Below are 20,214 nucleotides of genomic sequence, written 5' to 3' on the forward strand. Positions count from 1 at the left end.
ATATGCCTCCCAAAGCAGCTAAATGCAGCATAAAAATCTGGGCAGCATATGACAGAAGAGGAGTCATGTTAATCTATTAACATCACTTCTTAAAAATATATATATATATATATATATTTCTTTTTTTTAAATAAAATAAACAAAATCTATGTCATGCAAAATTGTTGTATTTATATTTAGGGCTACCCAGTGTACATTAAAAAAAAAGTTTTAACATTAATTTTAATGTAGAACAAGTGAGTTATCCTCATTGAACTATGATCTGTGAGAATTGAAGAACAGCATTGCACCAAATCTTGATTTAAATGGTTAGTAATGGAGTTAAAAATTAGATTTAAAAAAATGTGTATTGGGATTTTTGGGGTTCTGTCACTTTTGGATAATTGAATATGCCCCGGGTCAAATTGACCCAGGTACATTATTGTCGTTTCAGAGAAACGAACATAACAGGAGGGTTAAGGGGAACACTCACCCATACCTAGTACCACATTCGATACAATATTATAGGCCGATACAGATTGTGGTACAGATACTGGTCCTGTCCATATCAGAACATCTTTACAAAAAACACCTAACATTGTCAGATTGATGATAAGAGCTAAAATGTGACTTTACCAAACAACATAAGAATAAAAGACAAGAAATTATATTTCAACACAATTAAAGTTTTCTGACATTTTTCTTGAAATAATGATGGTGTTAAGGTAAACTTTTCGTGGTTCAAATTCAAATTCAAATTCAAAACCTTTATTTATTCTCAAAAAGACATTGAGGTTTCCCTCATTCCCAATGTTGTCGAGATCACAGGCACATTAGAAACAGCAAACAAACACACACAATCATGATAATGAATCATAATAATATATTAATTAAAACAGATACAGTTTGAGACACAGTGGTCAGAGATCAAAGTCTTAAATTCTGCAAAAGAGGGAATGGATGTCAGCTTTAAAGTCTGTTGGAGGGTATTCCATGATTTAGGGGCATCAATGGAAAATGCTGATCGACCCAGTTCAGAGTTAACTCGAGGGACTTTCAGAATGAGCCAGTCAATCAGAAGAGTGAGTCCCGTAGGATACATAATTCTATTCCAACAAGTCTGTAAGGTAGGCGGGGAGCTTTCCAACAAGCGCTTTAAAAATATACAAAAGCCAGTGTTTGTTTGTTTGTTCATTTAAGTATTTGCTCAATAGAGGGCCAACCAACCTTCTCATACAGGACACAGTGATGGGTATAATATCTGTCACCAGTGATGAATCTGAGAGCAGAGTGGTAAACAGAGACCAAGGGTTTTAGTGTTGCAGCTGCAGCATGTTTATAAATCACATCACCATAATCTAAAACAGATAAAAACACTGCTTCAACAACTCTCTTTCTACAAGACAGGGGGAAGCTGGATTTATTTCTGTATAACAAACCAACTTTCTGTCTTAACTTGGTGGAAAGAGTGTTTATATGGCTTTTGAATGTTAGAGTCTCATCACGCCATATTCCAAGGTATTTAAAATCAGTGACTCTTTCAACTTTAACAGTATTTAAAGTGGACGTGCACATTCTCATAGTCTATGTTAACCGCCATGAAACTTCTTTTATGAACAACTTGTTTTATGACTGCATAAAGACACATTTCTGTCATTCTTTACTTTTATATTTCATGCAAGAGACACAATAACATCTCATTGTTGTAATTTTGAAGTCTGAGACTTTTCAGACAATGCCAGGTTCTAACTTGTGTTTTAAGTGGCAGTTTTACAATTACTGTCTTTTATTTAAATTACCTACAAAAGCAATTAATTACAGACCTCAGACACAAAGTTCAAACCCAATACAGTGTTTCCTTCACCTTTCCTTTTTTTTCTCCAAGTTTTTTCATTGTTATTTTTTTATATAGCCTATTTATTTTTGGTGCCAGTTGTCATAATGGCACAGAATTACTTTATTCAAGCCTCCCACTCCTCCTCCTCCTGCTCCTTCCTCCATCCAAAAAGGGGAGAAAGGAGGCTGGCTTGTTAACTTTTATGGGCCTGACCCCCCTTGCTCTCCTCAGTCATTTCCTCGGTCTGGGCTGAGAGGAGCCCACACGGTGCCCTGACACAGTTTGCATCGCAGTGGCACAGGGTGCAGGCGGAGGAGCTGCGGCTGGATGTTAAAGGGGCGCGGGGAAATACTGCAATAATCCCTCAATGTGATGAAAATATAGAACAACTGTTTTAAAAATTATCTCCAGGATAATCTGACGCACTGAGGGAAAAACTGCCATCGAGCAATTTTTTTGTTTGGAATTCGGAATTAATATCTATTTCCGTCAAACAAGGTAGGGAGATTGGTTACTTGATTAAATGCGCAGTTTTAAGAAATTGTCACATTTCCCCTCCTGGGCTGATTTTCACCTGATAAATGTTTAATTACAGATACTGGGCTTGCATGAGGAATTATAAAGTTTAAGTGATTTATGAATAGTTTGTAAATGTAGCCTTCTTTTAACTAGTAACATCAAGACTTGTCCATTTGCTTTGAAACTTATCTTCTGTAATCTTTCTTTTACTATTTACACATTTCTTATTCTACTTTTTTATTATCAATACAGATATATCTGCATGCCGTTTATTGTCAGCACCACAAACTGTATCAAATGTGTATCATTTTTCCCTCTCACTGTTATCATACCAAGCATAGTCAAATCAAATCCAACCTGTTGCACGACGCTCCTGATGCTCTTACTTTCCTGACAGCTGTTACTCTAGACTTCCACTAGATGGCGCAGCGAGTCTCTAAAGACTTCTCAAAAAGAGCAGTCATTACAGTGGACGCTTTAATAATGAAGTTTCTTCTCTTTCCACTCACTGAACCCTCGAATCTGTGAACTCTTATTCTATATTAAGAACGTGAACGTAGCACAGAGCAATTAAAGCGGCTCACTTCATTCCGCTCCTGCATCGTCATTTAGGGAGAACAATTATAGTGAAACGTGCCAATCAAGTCACCCAGTTTGGTGAACATAAGCCTGCACTGCCCTCAAATCTCTGCTCTGTGTACTCACAGTGTTCTGATTAAAATGTGTTGAGGGGACTTTATGTTGCTGGGAGGTGATTATAGCTTACTCTTTCCTCGTTTTATTTTGGCACAAAGTAATATACAAACAAGTGTGCAGTCCTGGAAACACTCATCTGTTGTCGGGTTCTGTCCAAGCAGCAACATCCGGTCTCAAATTATGAAGCCCATGCAGAAGTGTTAAAAACTGCAATTCATCGAGCATCCGCTTGAGGCTGGCTGCAGAAACACCAGAAACCACATAGACACCAATTCAAATAAGACGATCTTTGCAGCATTAATAAATATGTTTACAGCCTGGTACAAAAAACGGCTTGGCTCTACGTAGTTAATTTCTCTATCAGCACACACTGTACGGGGGGTGAATGTTTTTGTAACACAACGGTTCAGAAGATATTAAGATTACAAGTTTTTGCCCAAATAAGGACATAACTGACTTGACTGACAGGCGGGAACCATAGACTACAAATTAAAATGGACAGCGTTGCTCCGCCTCTTCTCGTTGTACGGTTCTGAAGCCAAAAAATCCTGCTCCTGGGCGCAGCCATTGTGCAGCCAGAGCCTGTGAAGCCACTGTAACAAGCTCCGCCCTACAGCGTAGGGTCACAAGACGCTGTGTGTCCTGTGAAGTTTCGTTCTACGGCGGCTGTGAATCAAAGCAAACCTGGAAGTAAAACCCCATTTTTTAAACTTTAATAACTAACGAAAAAGAAACTTTTCAGAAAAAAAGAGGCCTTGAACACAAAACAGTCAAATACTAACTACATATCACCACAGCATACGGATGTGAGAAACGTTCGTACAACGTGTATTTATTTTTTAAAGTTTGACTGCTCCTCCATTCAAATGAAAGGGGGAGACGGATTTTTTGACTAATACTGCAGCCAGCCACCAGGGGGCAGACACACTGCTGAAAGCTTCACCACCTTGACGGGAACCATAGACTGTATAAAATATGGACGTATTATCCGTGACGTCACCAGCTGCAGCCAGCCTCAAGCGGATTTTTGATGTATTGCAGTTTATAGCACTTCCGCATGGGCTTCATTGTTTGAGACCAGAGGTTGCCGCTTGGCGGGAACACATAGCTGTTGGCTACGATGCTCAAACCCCGCCTATTTAAGTCAAACTATGACTGGTTGGCTGTTTTCAAAACCTGCTACATACTACCTACCAATGTAGCAGGCAGTAGCTACAGCCTGCTACACTGCATTTGAATTTAGTATGTAGCATGACTGTTCTGTTCATCTGTTCTGCAGTATGCTGATCCAGACGTCACTGAATTTCCGGTTTCGGAAAGCAGAAGTAAACAACAGCCAAGCTGAAAGAGAAACTACTTCTTTAGCATCACTTATGATTTAAAAAGTTAGGAAGTGGTTTATATGGAATTTAATAATTTTCACAGCACCTAAAAACTGAGTGCCCCCCGTCGAAGAAAGAAAAGAGAGAAAAAGTGGAACGAGCGCCGTGCATTGTGGGAAACAGTACGCGAGGCAGACTGGTCCGATGCATACTGTGAAATTTTCCCAAATCAGTCAACATCCTGGGAGTTTTGGCATACTGCAGATTTTGCTCTTTTTCACATACTCCATACTACATACTGAATTTTGGCCAAATAAGAACATACTGCTAGTATAGTAGGCGGTTTGGAAAACAGCCGTTGAGTTCAGCATGACCAATATGGCTGCCGCCGATGATTGGCTTCCAAAGAGCATTCAGCTTCAACGCCATGTCCTGCCATGGTTGACTATTGTGCATGAGACATTTGTACTGGGCAAAGCTTGCTGTACACAGACAAACAAAGCAGTGCTCGGCTGTGGAGTCTAAATGATGGTCTGAATCAGACTGTAACCTGACTTTATGGCCTGAGTGCCTATTAGCTGGCCAGTGGGCTGACCACCCCGGACCTGCTACACTGTCTGCTCTGCCTGTCTCTGCAGCACTCTGTGTTTAATGTTAGCCTATAGTCACATCTCTGTGGCTTCATACTTTCTTCTATCTTCTACCCTACTCAAAGTTAATGCAAAATCACTGATGTATTGTTTCCAGTCTCTATTCATAGCTCACTTAAAACTGGACAAAACCTTGGAATAGTCCACATACTTTGAATGAGGCTCCTCTGCCCGCAGGCATGGATGTTCAGGTCAGCTGTCCCCCTGCTGTTGATTGATTTTGCCCTTTTTTTTGTCTTCCTGTATCGTTCTGCTCTCTGTGTTTCTCGGCTAGGCCCTCGTCTTCTGCACGGTCGAGCAGCTTGCCACCACATCCAAGCTTGGCGGCAACAGAGAAGCTGCCAAACAGTTCCTTTTTTTAGGGATAGCAGTCACCAAATTACAGCCGCTGGGGCAGTTAACTCCACCCGAGCCCTCCTACCAGACCCGCCTAGCATCAACTAGAACACATGAATTTGTGTGCGTGTGCGTGCATGTGTGTGTTTGTGTTCGTGTGTGCGTGTGTGTTTGTGTGCATGTGTGCATGTGTGTGTGTGTGTGTGTGTTTGTGTGCATGTGCCAGTCTGTGTGTTTTCATGTGTGTGGAGGGAAGGAGACATAGGCATAAGGAAATGAGGGAGGTCAGGCAAATGACCAGATCAATCTGGAGTTGGGTTTTGGATTTTGGGAGCAAAATACATAGTTCAGTATGTCTATGGGTAAGTGTGTGTGTGTGTGTGTGTGTGGGTGTGTGTGTGTGTGTGTGCATCATACCTTGGTCAGTGTGTGTGTGTGTGTGTGTGTGTGGGTCAGCTTGCTGTCCCACAAACAAACATTTATGTGAGTTTAACATGGTGGGTTGTTTGTAGGTCTAAGATTTTATTACAGCTTGAAAAAACACAAAACTTAACTTTATTTTAGTGAATAACAAAAAAACTTCCTATGAAGAAAAAATACATTTATTTTTATCCTCTGCCACACAATCCTAAGACAATTCAGATATTTAACTCTCTGTCAGCACTCTGATCTCTTTTAGGGACCACGTTTAGTTAATGAGAACTGAGTGTTGACGTGGCGGCAGCCAATACACCAGCGATGTGGCGCCAGCTGGCACACTTGTTGAGCTCTGTGCCCCACCTTAGCTCTGCTGACACTCTGCCAGGAGAGACCAAGGAGCAGAGCTGTTGCTCTTATGTAGACAAAGTTAAATGAGCCAGCACTTTACGAATTGATTGATAATGTGAGCCATGATGGATTTTGTAGGTTTATGGGGATGCCAAATGGACCTTCTTGAAGACATAAACAGGAACAACATCCTGTTAGTGTATACAATGTGATGATTTTAATGCCATTTAATTGTATCTCTCTCTGATGGTTGCATGCATCACTGGATGGGAGGATAAAGTGGTGCCTTCTCGCCTGTGGTCATGGGAGACAAACTTGAGAGTTGTTTCTTTGGTGCACAATTATTCTTGGCAACCCAAAGAGCATAAGCTTAAACATACGTTTGTTTAGCTTGACAAGGACGAAGGCCGCCTCGTGGGAACTCTCCTCACATCAAAGTAATTGCGGTGGATGTGAGGCCTGACAAGCACCCAGCACTTGATGGATAGAGCATATAGGAAATGTAAAGCTAATCTCCAACAAAGGCTGTGGGAAAATCAAACAACTGATGCTCTTTGGTTGATTGTCACCAGATGGTGCGTTCAGGAACACCACAGCACTGAATTTTCAGCTGGCATCTATTTATCCATACATCAATCTCAGAATGTTGTCTGATATCTCCTCTGGTTTTCTGTCTCCCTTTTTCACCTTGAGTAAAAGTAAACCACTGGAATTCACTTTTTTACAAAGGTGTCTGTCTTTTAGTGCCTGTTATGACAGATTTAACTACCTTTGGGAGTTTATTATAAGTGTGTGTGTGTGTGTGTGTGTGTGTGTGTGTGTGTGAGTGTGAGTGTGTGTGCATGAACCAACACACCTTAGACATAGAACGGGAATTTCCTTCTGTGTTCTTTGTTTGCCGCAGAGGCGAAAAACTTAATCTTGTTACATTTCAAATTCAAGGAAAGGCAGCTTTTTGTAGGATTTTCTTCAACTTGGCTGCATTGAATTATTCCCTTTTGGATCCTCAGTAGAGCAGAGCAATAATAATAAGTGATATGGCTTTCAAAATTATACAAACGCTAACAGATACTTTACTTAAACAATTTCAGTTGGTCTAAACAACACAAACAGGGACAAAGGCAGTGAACGAGACAAGAATAGTCGCCTGTCCAGCCGTCCTCTTAACCACCCTTGGCTTTTGGATGCAGCCAAGGAAACAACAATTAAGATTTGAGCCCTTGTTTGTCTTTGTCTCAGACCGGATGTGTGACTGCTCACAGCTTAACTAGAAGGAGAGTAATTCAAACATACACACACACACACGAGGGCCTGATAAAAGTAGTTGTTACAGCCAGAGAGGGAGCTTTATTGAGGGATATAGTTCAGTCTTATCGTCAAGTTGTGTTTAGAGAAGCCTTACACGCTTTTCCAGGATGAAGTTAGTCTGCCCCTGTTCCTGTCTACCTCTTTTTTTAACATCATCTCCATCTGCCACATCTCTGTGGCTGGCTGACAGAGCATCGGTTTGACCGATAAAAAATGGCCCCACAGATTGGAGCATGGGTGCCACATTTTTAGATTTACGATGAATGTTTACCTCCCACATTGTCGCAAAAGCACAGTTTTCAGAAATTGTAGGTGTATAAATACGCCCCGGTGGTGTCCCCTGTGTATATCCAGCTCATTTGTGTGTTTGCATGTCATTGTGTGAAGCTGACTATATATGCCCTCGCTGTGTCCTTTTGGCTGCATTCTTCTGGCCAAGCCAAGGCCAGTGGTGTTTTTTCTTCTGTGCAAAAATGGTATAATTTGGCAGCTATTTTTGTTGCAGAGAGCAGACTGCAGGGGCCAGTTTTTCATGCTCCCAGGACAGGTCCACCATGCAAGGGCTCTTTGTTTTGCTGATTTTAATTTCCCTGAATAATCAGACTTTAATGTCACTGAGTAGACTCAAACAGCCTGGAGTTGCACTGGATTGCATAAGCAACCTCACATAAGAGACAACCATAGAGAAATACTTTTTTTTTTTCATGCTGTCTTTTATGATTCAGAACATTTTGTGTATAACATGTGTGGTTATATAAAAAAATATCTGACAGTGTCAAAGTTGAACTGATAAGATCCGCCCCCTCATGCTGGGATGTACATTCTTTGCTCTCATACTGGGACTTTTCTGTGTTTTTGTTTAGGCTCTACTTTTGTAATTTAAAGGATCAGTATCCGTTTAGAGAACATTTTTCATGGATTGTGGAATGAGAAGCATTTCCTCTGGCATTAAAAAACCCTTAAAACTTTATTTTTGCAGCCTCCCTTTAAGCCATCCAAAGCCTTGTGAACAGTCAGTGAGTCTAGAAATACCCCAGGATACAAAGTGAAGGCCAAAGATAAAGGGAACTGTTTAAACGTATTGACTCACTGTAAGATTTACTGTAAGTTTCTCTAAGTACAAAATTCTCCCTGAACCTTCCCTCCTTTTATTTGTTATTCATTCCTCTCCTCCTCATTTTTCAACTTCTTCTTTTGATCAATCTCCAGGTCCTGTTAATGCTAACAGCCAAGATTTTACTTTCTTATCCAAGGAAAAACACAGTATTGTTCCTCTAGGATCCTTCAACTTCCCTGGAAATTGTATTTGCACGTTAAACGTTGGCATCATGACTTGCTAGCTTCAGGGTTATGGAGCTGGAGTCACAGAAGGATTTAACACAAGGTTAGAGATTACAAGGTTTTAGGTCACCCTAGGGTCCTGTGTAGAAATGGGCTGCAGTTCATAAGATTAGTTGCAGGTTAAGGGTCACAGCTTCCTGCAGTAATGATCAATTAGCCTAGTGATAATTTGTTTTTGTTGGAGTGAGATATTAGGTTGAGCAGCTGAAGCGTTAGTCAGGTCAGTTCATGCAGGATTAAGAAAGAAAACAAACAGACACGCACATGCTAGCATGTCTGGTGACCTCAATTAGCAGCTATGACATCATGGAGTCTGTGTTTCATGACATGCAGGCACATGTACATGAAACACAGACGTGCTCCCACAACCAGTTTTTTCCTCTAAATGAATGGTGGCTTTGTGTGAATGCTCAGCTGCAGGAATAAAGTTTTCCAGCGCTGAGGTGATGGTCTCGACACTATCTGATTGGCCGGTGAGGAGGGACTCACTCTCCTGGGGTGTGCAGGAAGCAGACAGTGACATTTTGTCACTTGTGGTTTAAGTGACTTTCTTTCCCACAGTTGGATCCTGGAAAGTTTCCTCAGGGGGAATGAGTCCATTTCTCCTCCTCACAGGCCTGCAGCTCCTGCTCTGCCTGTGAGAGAGCCGTGGTTTATACAGTAGGGCTGTGGAATCGAGAGGAGGCAGACCGTTTCATAATATTCCAATGTCAAATTATCACTGACCACTAGCCTAAACTCATTTCTCATGCACGTGGCTAGACTAACCTGTCAGGGAGTCCATGTAGGGGCAGAAGTTTGCTGTTATGTCCCGACGCTCTTCCTTCTATGCTTGACCACCTGCTCTCAGGCTGTTTGAGTACCTGTCAGTATGCCGCCATTTAAATCACTCCATGGACTGTACATAACAACTGATGTCACACAACTGGGAACCCTTTTTTTGATGCCACACGTTTAGCATTTTAGCCTTTGCCATCTTAGATCTTTGGTAATAGAATCAAACATTTTGATGACCATGTTAAAGCTTCCTTACGTCGCTATTGTTGTTGACAGCGAGCCAAAGTTATGGCGCCCTGAGTCATAGCCTTTTTTTTTTACTTGTAGCTGAATTTAAAGGAAAGATTATTGTCAAAATGAACATCACAGTGTTGAGGAACACCTCAGGAATCACCTGAGAAGTTGGGTATTTTGGTCAAATGGTTTCATACAATCAGACTGATTTTTGCAACTAGTGGAGTGTACCCCATTTACTTATAAACATGGATGTAGCCTCTGTAACGTCATCCATCGGTTTCTGTAGAGGCATTCTGAAGCCATGAGACGGCAGTCGCCATATTGACAATGTTGACCCAAATCAAACTTTGGATAAATCTTGACACTTCAAAGAGACCTCCTGGCAAGCAGCTACAACAGGCCCACCTGCACGTCAGTCAGCCTACCATGCCTTGAAATATGTTCATTTATGCACAACTCTATACCTTCATGTAATACAAAAAAAAAGAGTAACAAATTAAAATTCCTAAAATTAATGTAATTAAAATTAATGTTTTTATGAATGAAGAAATGATCTGCTGACACCAAAGTTGTTTTTTATACCAGGCTTTAAACATGTTTAATCTTGCTGTGTATTTTAACTTGGGGCTTAATGGGGACTCCTTGGCTTTTGGAGACAGCTTCAAGTGGACACTCGAGGAACTGCAGGTTTTTTGCACATCTACTGGCTTCTCTTTTTCGTAAGTTGCCGTTTAGTGTACCCCTACTGGTCATCAGAGAGACTGCAGGTTTAAGACACTCCCAATTGACTTCACCTTTAAAACTAGAGGCATCATCCAATTTTTATAATATGAATATAGTGCATGGATTGAACACAACTTGAACAGGGATACGCACCATTATAAACTACTTTGTATAGTAGTAAAGCTCTAAAAATAAGTTCCACACTGCCCACTGTTGTTGTTGTTAATCCAAAAATCGTAGTACTTAATGACAGTCATAGTGGAGCCTTGGTTCTGGGCTCAGAGCAGTCACATACTTTGTCTGAATTTTGCTTTCCCATTTTTTGCCGAACTTGAAATGGGGAGAACGGATGTTAAAATTCTCTCACTGTGACACAACTCAAAGTGAAAAATATGAGCTGGCCCACAAGGGAAATCATACTGAAATGGCCTTGAAGATATATATGAGAAAAAATGGCCTTCAACTTGAAGAAGGAAACAAGTTCAGAAACAAATAAAATCCATATCCACTTAATCACAATGGAAGTTTTCAGGCCCAACTGTGTTTTTGTCAGTGCCTTCTCCAACTAACATTATAATAATCTTTCTGTAGAATTTAATGCCCTTTATTCATTTTTTCTCATCTTGTAAAATGGCTGTTGATTAAATGCATGTATAACTAATCAAACAGAGCTGTCCTTGTTGTGTTCGCAGGTGTGTATTCAAGATGTTACCACACTGTTGCTTCCTGTTGTTGCTCTGCGTGGCCCGGCTGCTCTCCCCTTCCTCGGCCTTACCCTTCGAGCAGAGAGGCTTCTGGGATTTTGCCATGGACAGTATGGACAGCGATAAGATGATGACGATGATGAGGGACGAGGAAGAAGGCTCGGCCGTGGAGGAGATCTTACCCCCTGACGTACACATGTGCCCCTTCGGCTGCCACTGTCAGCTCCGGGTCGTCCAGTGCTCCGACCTCGGTCAGTCAGAGTGTCTGATGCTTTGTCATCATTTCAAAGTTTGAGTGTGTGTGTGTGTCAAGAGGTTCTGACAGGAAAGCAAATGAGTGAGCATGACCCGAGCTTTGCGTGACTCTCATAGCTCGGGGGAATAAAGTCCCCCTTTTGGGGAGAGAGAAATTTCTATCTTGAGATAATGCTGGTGTGTTTTGACAGGGAAAGGCATGCCTTTGAGGGATTTTGTGTTCCAGACTTTGTGTGTAGATACTACGAAGGAGAGGGGAGATGGTCTTAGAAGACAAGAGACCCAGGAGAATGAAGGTGGGAGAGAAAAACAAAGAGACCAAAGGGGACAAGAGGATGGCAGGAGGGACGATAGAGAAGGATACAGTAGCAAACAAACAGAGAGACTATTTAGTAGAAGGGGATGTAAAGTTAATCATTTCCAAGCTGTCTTTAAGGAGCTGTTTCATGTTGCTTTGGGACGCGGTCAGGATGTTGGAAACCCAAAACAGGAAGGCAGGATGGAGGAATGAATGAGTTAGTTTGAAGGGGTTTTACGATGAAGGAGAGGATTAAAAGTAAAGGATATAATTTATGTTAACCTGTACGGCTGTCTTTTTTATGTCAGGATAAGGAAGGAGGGATTATAGACACAAGATTTTCAGTTCAAGTTGAAATTCTAGTAAAAATGATAAATGTTAAAAATCAAGTAACAAAGTGCTTTATATTCTCTCTAAAATTAAACCATCCAATGTGTTTTAAAAATGTTTTTACTGTCTGCCTTGAACTTAATTTTATCAATTTTTCCATATGAGTAGACGCTATAATTTCCCCACTGTGTGGGTATTAAAAGTGCTTGCTACCTCAGTCTGATTCAACAGGACCAACAGAAACAGGCATTCAGTCATATTTATGGATCTACATCTTCACATCATACTGCCTGTATGACTCTAATAGGCTGTCTGTGTTTAGACATATTGGTTTTGTCGAATCATCATTTTACAAGCTCTATATATTTACTGTCTCTGGTCTTACTGCAGTGGGTAAATGTGGAAGCATATAATTTCCGCGATGTCAAGTGCTTATTTAGAACAGATGTATTTTAGCAGTGGCGTCTGTCTCCTCTCAGTGTACATCCCTGCATTATGTTGGGTTTATGTGTTGAGGGGTGCTGGGGTTATGGAGGGTGCTTGTTTTCTCAGTTTGTGGTACAGGCTTTAAGATTTGTGGCAGATACGGTTGAAGTGCTGTGGTTTTGGGGTTTTAGCGGGTTAAGAGATTCAGATAATCAGGGTGTTGGTGGACGTTCTTGCAGGTTTCTTTTCATGTGTGCTGCAGGGGTACAAATTTGAAAACTGGCAGGATGCATGTGGAAAGCTGCAGCTGTTGGCTGCCAGGTGAATATTTCCTACCACATGAATGCACCTGGTAACATCCTGGAGCTCTCACAGCAGCTGTAATAACTTTATTACTTGGAGGAGGAAATCATAGTGATGATAGAGAGTATGGTTTATAATTTTCAAAATTATACCTAAGATTAAACCTTTCATCTACAACTTTAATTAATTCATAGCTGCTCCCAGACAGCATAATCCGGCCTCATATCTCAGTTAAAGTTCCTCTTCAGCACTGTGTGGACGTGGTTTGGACAGAATGTCACAGCGAGTTGCTAAGGGTCTGATCCTGTGTGGTGACATGGAGGGTGTGGCCCAGTACAGCCAAAGCCATATATCTAAACTTAACTCTGGATGGACAGCTCTGGGTAGAGTCCTGCGGGTCAGATGTGGTTTGGTGGCAAACTGGATCCCAGTGGGACAGCTGGCGCTTTCTCTCTCACCAGAGGCTCTGGTTGCATCATGGTCGCAGTCCAGATGAGGTTACGGGATTCGCTTACAGTGGCCTGTCTGCTCCAGTGACCACTTCAAATACACTGGTCCACGTGGCTCTGTGATGTGGTGTCGTTAATGATCTCTGGTTTCTGGGTCAGTGCGTGTGCTGAGTCACTTTTTCAGAGAGAGTGGAACAACGCAGGTGGATTTCTTAGCATTGTGCCTTTTTTCACCCCATCGGCAAATTCTCACTAATTTACTTTTATGTCAAAATACAAAATTAAGACACTTGCACTTCTTAGAAGCAAGTGTACGCTTCAGCACTCACAATTACACACACAGCTTGTGTTTCTCTGTATTGTACAGTATGTGTCAGCGTTGTGCCAGACTCCCTTCATTTAATGTGTGATTTTGCCCGTGGTATTTAACGCACATCCTTTGTGACTTCTGTGTAATAGAAACCAGATGGAAAACATCTGGTGTCCCCATCTGTGAGTGGAATTTGTGAGTGTGTATATGTGTGTCTGTGTGTCCTTGTCAGTGACAAACCCGCCATGCTGGTTATGTGCCGCTTTGACGTCTCTTTGTGACCTCCACAGTTGTGTGTACATCCACCTCTCATTAAAATAATAGATGTGGAAGCCCACAGTGCTCATTTGAGACTGTGTGGGAGTGTGATTCGGTCGATTTTTAGACCTCGATGACGGTTTTAAAACACACACTGACTATTTATTTTCCAACGTCTATGTGTGACGAAGATATCCCGAAGTGTTCCCATTCAGGGTGTTGGTTCACAGTCACCCATGCAGTCATTTCATGGAGTATGATTCCTTTTCTTCAGGTCTGACTGAGGTGCCGAAGAATATTCCTCTGGACACCAAGTTCCTGGACCTGCAGAACAACCGTATCACCGAGCTGAAAGAGAATGACTTCAAAGGCCTCACTAACCTATATGTAAGAGACACACACACTCTCTCTGGTCACATTTATAATGTCGCTCTCAGCATTAAATCAGCACCTCTTAAGAGTGTGTTAGCTCAGCTTGTATTGGCTGAAGTAGTGTGAAATATCATTATGACTCCCCGTTTCCTCTGGAGGTTTATTTCCTTTCTTTTTTCTCCATCCACCGCCCAGCGCTCTGAGAGCTTTAATTGTATTAAGTGAGAGCCTGAGGCCAAAAGGGAGTATTCAAGCTCACATCCTCGCCTCACTTAGTCAGAAAGGCTTTTCTCACTCTTGACCTGCATTCAAGAGTGCTGACCAAGAGCAATATTAAGTCTGGCAGCTGAGGAAACTCAGGCATGACATTAGACAACAACACCTCTATTGATGGCTGTTTATTTTAGCTTACGTCTGTCTCCATTTCTCATTCGGCACAGGTGAACAGACAGCTTGTTTTTGCAGAATCTGTTTTATTTCACTCAAACACATCCAGTAGAGACAGAGGATGCAAAAACAAACTCTTGTCTGTTTGTGTATGGCTTTATTTCTTTCCTTTTTCCAAATATATAGTTGACATGCTTTCAAATAAATCAAATTAAGTGGACGCTGAATTTTGCCTCTCCATGTTTACTTTTCTTTCAGGGTCTGTCTCTTAGGAATAACCATATTTCTAAAGTCCACCCCAGAACATTTGCGCCTCTGAAGCACTTGCAAAAGCTTTACTTCTCTAAAAACCAGCTCACCACTATCCCCAAGAACTTGCCTTCCTCTCTGGTCGAGATGAGGATCCACGAGAACCGCATCAAAAAGGTGGCAGCTGGGACGTTCGCAGGACTGGGCAGCATGAACTGCATAGGTTAGAAATTCTGATGACTTCATCAAATCCATCACATCCAGGCTTTTATAATGTGGTGCTCACCACTGCCTTTGCCTCTGTACACGCCTGGCATTTCAGCTTGAAGATTAAAGAGACTGTTTATTTCATGCCACAAATATCTCCTTCATCTTGCAGAAATGGGAGCAAACCCCATCCAGAACAGTGGTTTTGAGCCTGGTGCCTTCAAGGGACTGAAACTGAACTATCTGCGTATATCAGAGGCCAAACTGACAGGAGTGCCAAAAGGTAACAAGTCAAGACAAGTACATCACACTGATATCTTATCTGTCTGTATGGATTAGTGTGCCATCTTAGCCAAGTTCTGATTCACTTCATCAAGTCTACACATTCAATATGAAACCAGCAGCCAATTAGCTTTTGTAGAAACGAAGAGTTCATTTGCAAAAACAGATATCTCCATTTTTGTGAATTTTCAAATCAAATTCCTTTTTATATAAATGTTTAATAAAGATAGATTTTTAAGATACCGCTAACTAGTAATGTCATTTTGACTTCGTGAAAGCCACCAAACACCAATAGATTGATAATACCTAAAGCTAGTAATAGAAAAAATATGTTTTTTGAAACATTTTTTTAATTTATTAAAAGTGAGTTATCTGTTTTTGCAAATGAAGTCTTCAAAAATCTAGCAGGGCTCTGTCCCAAGGAAAAATAATCTGCCTACTCACATGAAAATTGTAGTTTCTTTTCAAGGGGATTATCTAATGTGACAATTTAAAATACAAAAAATTTAATCATGCATAATTTGGAGCATGCCATCTTTGAGAGACCAGTAATTTCTGCTAGCTCACGTGAATTTTTACTTTCAATCCAATCCAATCCATTTTGTTTATATAGCACATTTTAAAAACAACAAGGTTACCAAAGTGCCGCACAACAAATAAAAACAGTAGAAATAAATAATAGTAAAATTTAAAATACAGTAAATTAAAAGACAAACAGAGACCAACATAAACTCTCATGCTGTATTAAAAGCCAAGGAGTAACAATGGGTTTTAAGACGTGATTTAAAAGTATCCAGGGTGGGGGCCATTTTGACTTGGGTGGGTAGCTCAATACAAAGTTTAGGAGCTACCACTGAAAAAGCTTGGTCACCCCTCGTGTTTTGTCGGCTTTTTGTCACGACGAGACACATCTGATGAGCAAACCTCAGTACTCTGGAGGGGGTGTAGATGTTTATGAGGTCAGAGATGTACTGAGGTGCCAGACCATGTAGTGATACCTGTAAGCGAGCGAGGGAGGCCTGGTTAATGCCCGTGTAAAGTGCATTGCAGTAGTCCAAACGGGTCGAGATACATGCATCATGATGGCTGATATTTTACAGTAAGGTCTGTTTATTTTGGATTATTACAGCTGCATTAGGCTAGACTTGCTCGATAAAATGAAGGCACCACTCACAGCAGACTGATGGACAGGCGCACTACAGCTGAAATGCAGCACATGTTGTTGGAGTCCATTCAAGAAATTCTGGAACTGGTCTGAGCCTTACCTCACCGAGCTAACATCAAACAGTCAAATGACAACTTGTCAGTGACAAGTAGCTGCAGTGACAGTGGAGTTTATCCAGACACAGTCCCCTGTAGGGGACAGTTTAAGTTTCTGCCTCCTGGTAATGATGGTTGTCCAACATCATGGAAAGGAGGAGTAAGCATAAAGCGCCTTCAACCCATATGAGGCTGTTTTCTTCATTTTTGGATTATGCCTCACCTTAAGAGAACTTCTAAAGTCATGTCATAAAATGTTGAACTACTCCTTTAGGTGCCTCCATGAAATAAATTAGAGGACAGAAAAAAAGTAATGTTAAAACCATACCTTCATCAGGTATGACACTAGAGGAAATCAGATTCAAGTGAAGCCTTATGGATATTGTGTTTGAATTTCAGATCTCCCAGACAGTCTCCATGAGCTTCATCTGGACCACAACCAGATCCAGGCTGTGGAACTGGAGGACCTGAGCCGTTACAAAAACCTGTACAGGTACAGCAGGTTTCACATATCATTATTATACTCATTTCTTGCACCCCAGGGAGATTTTCTTCCATATTTGTGAGGAATTATTCTTTGGTTTTACAGAATAAATCCCAAGTCAGCAGTGCCCCTCAGGGGTAATGATGTGAATTTCAATGACATATCACAGAAAAGCAGGATAACTGTTATTTTATGCTTACTCCAGTCTCTACTTGTGTACCTTTCTCTTAATAGGTCTTCACCACACAGACCTCTTTCCTCCTCTGTTCCTTTATTTAACTCCAGTCTATGTTTAACGTCTTTTAACACCTCTTGAAGGATAATTTATTGTCACAGGCGAGTTGCCAGGCTACTTTGGATTTAAATCTCACTCCTTTAATATTTCTTTCTTATAAACATATTTATCACGGAATTTGCAGTTTAGTTTAAAAGCTTAATGTACCATGCAGTGGCCTGTTTTCTGCCTATTTGACGTCTCTCTCCTCATTCTCCTCACTTTTTCCAGGTTGGGCCTTGGCTTTAATCACATTCGTAACATTGAGAACGGCAGCCTGTCCTTCCTCCCCAGGCTGAGAGAGCTGCATCTGGACAACAATCGCCTCACACGTGTTCCCAAAGGCCTCCCAGAAATGAAATACTTGCAGGTGAGTCTAATAACATTTTGTCTGACATTTTACACTTACTGCTCTAGTTACCGCTTACTTCATCACTTCTGCTTTCCAAGGTGGTGTATCTCCACTCCAACAACATCAACCAGGTGAGTGTGGACGACTTCTGCCCTCGAGGATTTGGGATGAAGAGGACTTTCTATAACGGCATCAGCCTGTTCGGAAACCCCGTCAACTACTGGGAGGTGCAGCCTGCGACGTTCCGCTGTGTCAACGATCGGCTGGCCATTCAGTTCGGCAACTACAAAAAGTAAAGACGGGGGGGAAACTGAGTGATGAAGAGAGTGGTGGGGCATGTTGGAGGGGGAGATAATTTAAATAATTAATAGAACCGGGGAGAGTTTTTGGATATAGCTTGAGTAGGACTGATGAAAAAGAAAGAGAAGTGAATTTTACAATCACATGACTTGAAGGGAGTGGAAAGCAAAGCGCTTGCAGTACTTTGCCTGAGTTTTCACATTCTTGAATTTTTAAAGTCTTGAAAGTTTTGGTAACAGAAATGGATCAAACAGACGAGACAGTCTGACAAGAATGTTTTCCCCAGGCTATAATCGACAAAAAAAACGAGTGCTGAAAACTTGTGAAGCATTTCATTCCAAATTTTATACACACATAGCGCTTTACTTGATAGAAATCCTTTTTTGTTTCATTAACATATTTTAGATTACAAGTAAGAAGATAGAAAAAAAATGCATTATAGATTTTTTTATATATACATAAAAAGGTGTTCTGTATGACTTTATGTGTGTGTTCATTTGGGAGGTACGTCACATTGTGCCTGTTTGGCCCTCAAACTGTGATTAAACTCACTTTTTAAAAAAACTACTCACAGATTTGGGGCCAGAATTTACAAACATATAAATGGTATAAAACATTGAATCAATTATACAAGTTTTGCAGTTTGGAAACATTTTGTATATACCATGACAGTTGAGTGATTAAAATTGCAATATGTACATTTGTTTAAATTCCCCTCATCCGTGCTGAACATCTCTTTTTTCTTTATTGATCTGAGGAAAGTGAACCACCGGCGTGCCTTTGTAAGGATTCTGTTCTGTGTCTGTACTAATGCTGCCTGTATGATACTCAATGCAGTATTCCTTGAGGGGACACTGAGTTAGTGGGGGTTTGCCCCAGTTAGAGAAAACACACAACTGCATCGCTTTGACACAATGAAGGCAGTGTGTTTACATAGTGCTACATACTAAAGTAGTGTTGTTGCATTGTTTTGCACAGATTTTCAGCTATGCTTTATCTGCTTCAGGGTTATTGGAGGGTTAGTCTGTTTACATTAGTAAATCTATGAGGATCTGTTTTAGCCATTTCTGTTTTAGTACTCTGTCCTGTCTCTGTTCTCTAATCGGACCAGCTACTGCTGCATGTGAATTAAGACTTTTTCTTAAAGCCTGCTGCATAAAGCCAGAGAACAAATAATGCCCTTAGGTTGGATGCTGTGTGAGAAATAAAGAAATTTCACTTGTATAGAGAAATTTTGAGTCCACGCTTTATGATGCAAACACAAGAAGCTCACATACATTCCATGAATAAAAACTGATTCTGTGAACAATCTGGAGAATATTGGAGAAAGAGGGGGTTTTGTGGAAAGGTCATCAGGTCATGAAAAGGCCTTAAAGTGTCTCAAATCAAATCAACTGATATCTGAAGCCATGAATTTGAATTAAATATGATTCCACATGCTGGTTTCAACTGGAACATTTCATCTGATACCATCTGAAGGAAAATAAAGTCAGAATAGGGATTTTTTTTCTGGGTCAGTGTGGCATTTTTGCACTAGAGTACACATATGCTACTTCAAAACACTTATTTCATTGATGAAAAGAATGACATGAACTGTGTGTTTTACTGATGTTCTGTAGATTATATAGTTTTGTGTCTGATTTTATTTCCACAAATATTATTTGACTTGTTCTTACCCCACTGTGAGAATTATTTGTCTATTCAATCCCTCATTTTCATGCCCTTCCAGAGTCCAAGCACATTCCCACTAGACATACTTGAGCACTAAAATGTACAACAATACAAACAGATACTAATACAAGGAAGAATAAAGGTAAAGGGGAAATCTATCAAACTTTACTATAATATATCTTTATGAGGCCCACTGTATCCTGTATAAGCCACCTTTTTTTTAATTCCACTGTGACAAAATGACACAACCAGAGCAATATTGGGTCGTATATGAACTGATGTATGATGTAACTTTTAACTACCATACCTTAACTAATGATGTATTAAACACGTTGTCAATACATGAAGTCATAGGGTCATTAGTTCATGGTGAACAACAGGAATTATTTTATTAATTCATACAGAAATTCATCAGGAGTCATGCATTACTTCAACATGAATTAAGCATTATTTCGCTAAGAAAACTGTTCCATTATTGTAAAGTGTAATCCAATATTGTTTCAGCTGAGCTTCTATGTCCTCCATGACCTCCATAACACACGGTTATATA

General features: G+C 40.7%; 1 protein-coding gene across 2 annotated transcripts; it reads left to right on the plus strand.

The window, feature by feature from the left end:
- Nucleotides 1–2,047: 2,047 nt before the first annotated feature.
- bgnb (biglycan b) lies at nt 2,048–19,219 on the plus strand. Of its 2 annotated transcripts, none has more exons than XM_034696344.1 (8): nt 2,048–2,314; nt 11,186–11,448; nt 14,101–14,213; nt 14,844–15,057; nt 15,214–15,324; nt 16,983–17,076; nt 17,573–17,711; nt 17,792–19,219. In XM_034696344.1, the coding sequence occupies exons 2-8, from the start codon at nt 11,199–11,201 to the stop codon at nt 17,987–17,989; spliced, it is 1,119 nt and encodes a 372-aa protein (XP_034552235.1). In that variant the 5' UTR covers nt 2,048–2,314; nt 11,186–11,198; the 3' UTR covers nt 17,990–19,219. The 2 variants fall into 2 exon arrangements, with proteins under 2 accessions (XP_034552235.1, XP_034552236.1); XM_034696345.1 differs by lacking the exon at nt 2,048–2,314 and adding an exon at nt 10,418–10,489.
- The last annotated feature ends 995 nt before the right edge of the window (nt 19,220–20,214 follow it).

The sequence above is a fragment of the Notolabrus celidotus genome, chromosome 11 (genome assembly GCF_009762535.1).
Source record: "Notolabrus celidotus isolate fNotCel1 chromosome 11, fNotCel1.pri, whole genome shotgun sequence".
NCBI lineage: Eukaryota > Metazoa > Chordata > Actinopteri > Labriformes > Labridae > Notolabrus > Notolabrus celidotus.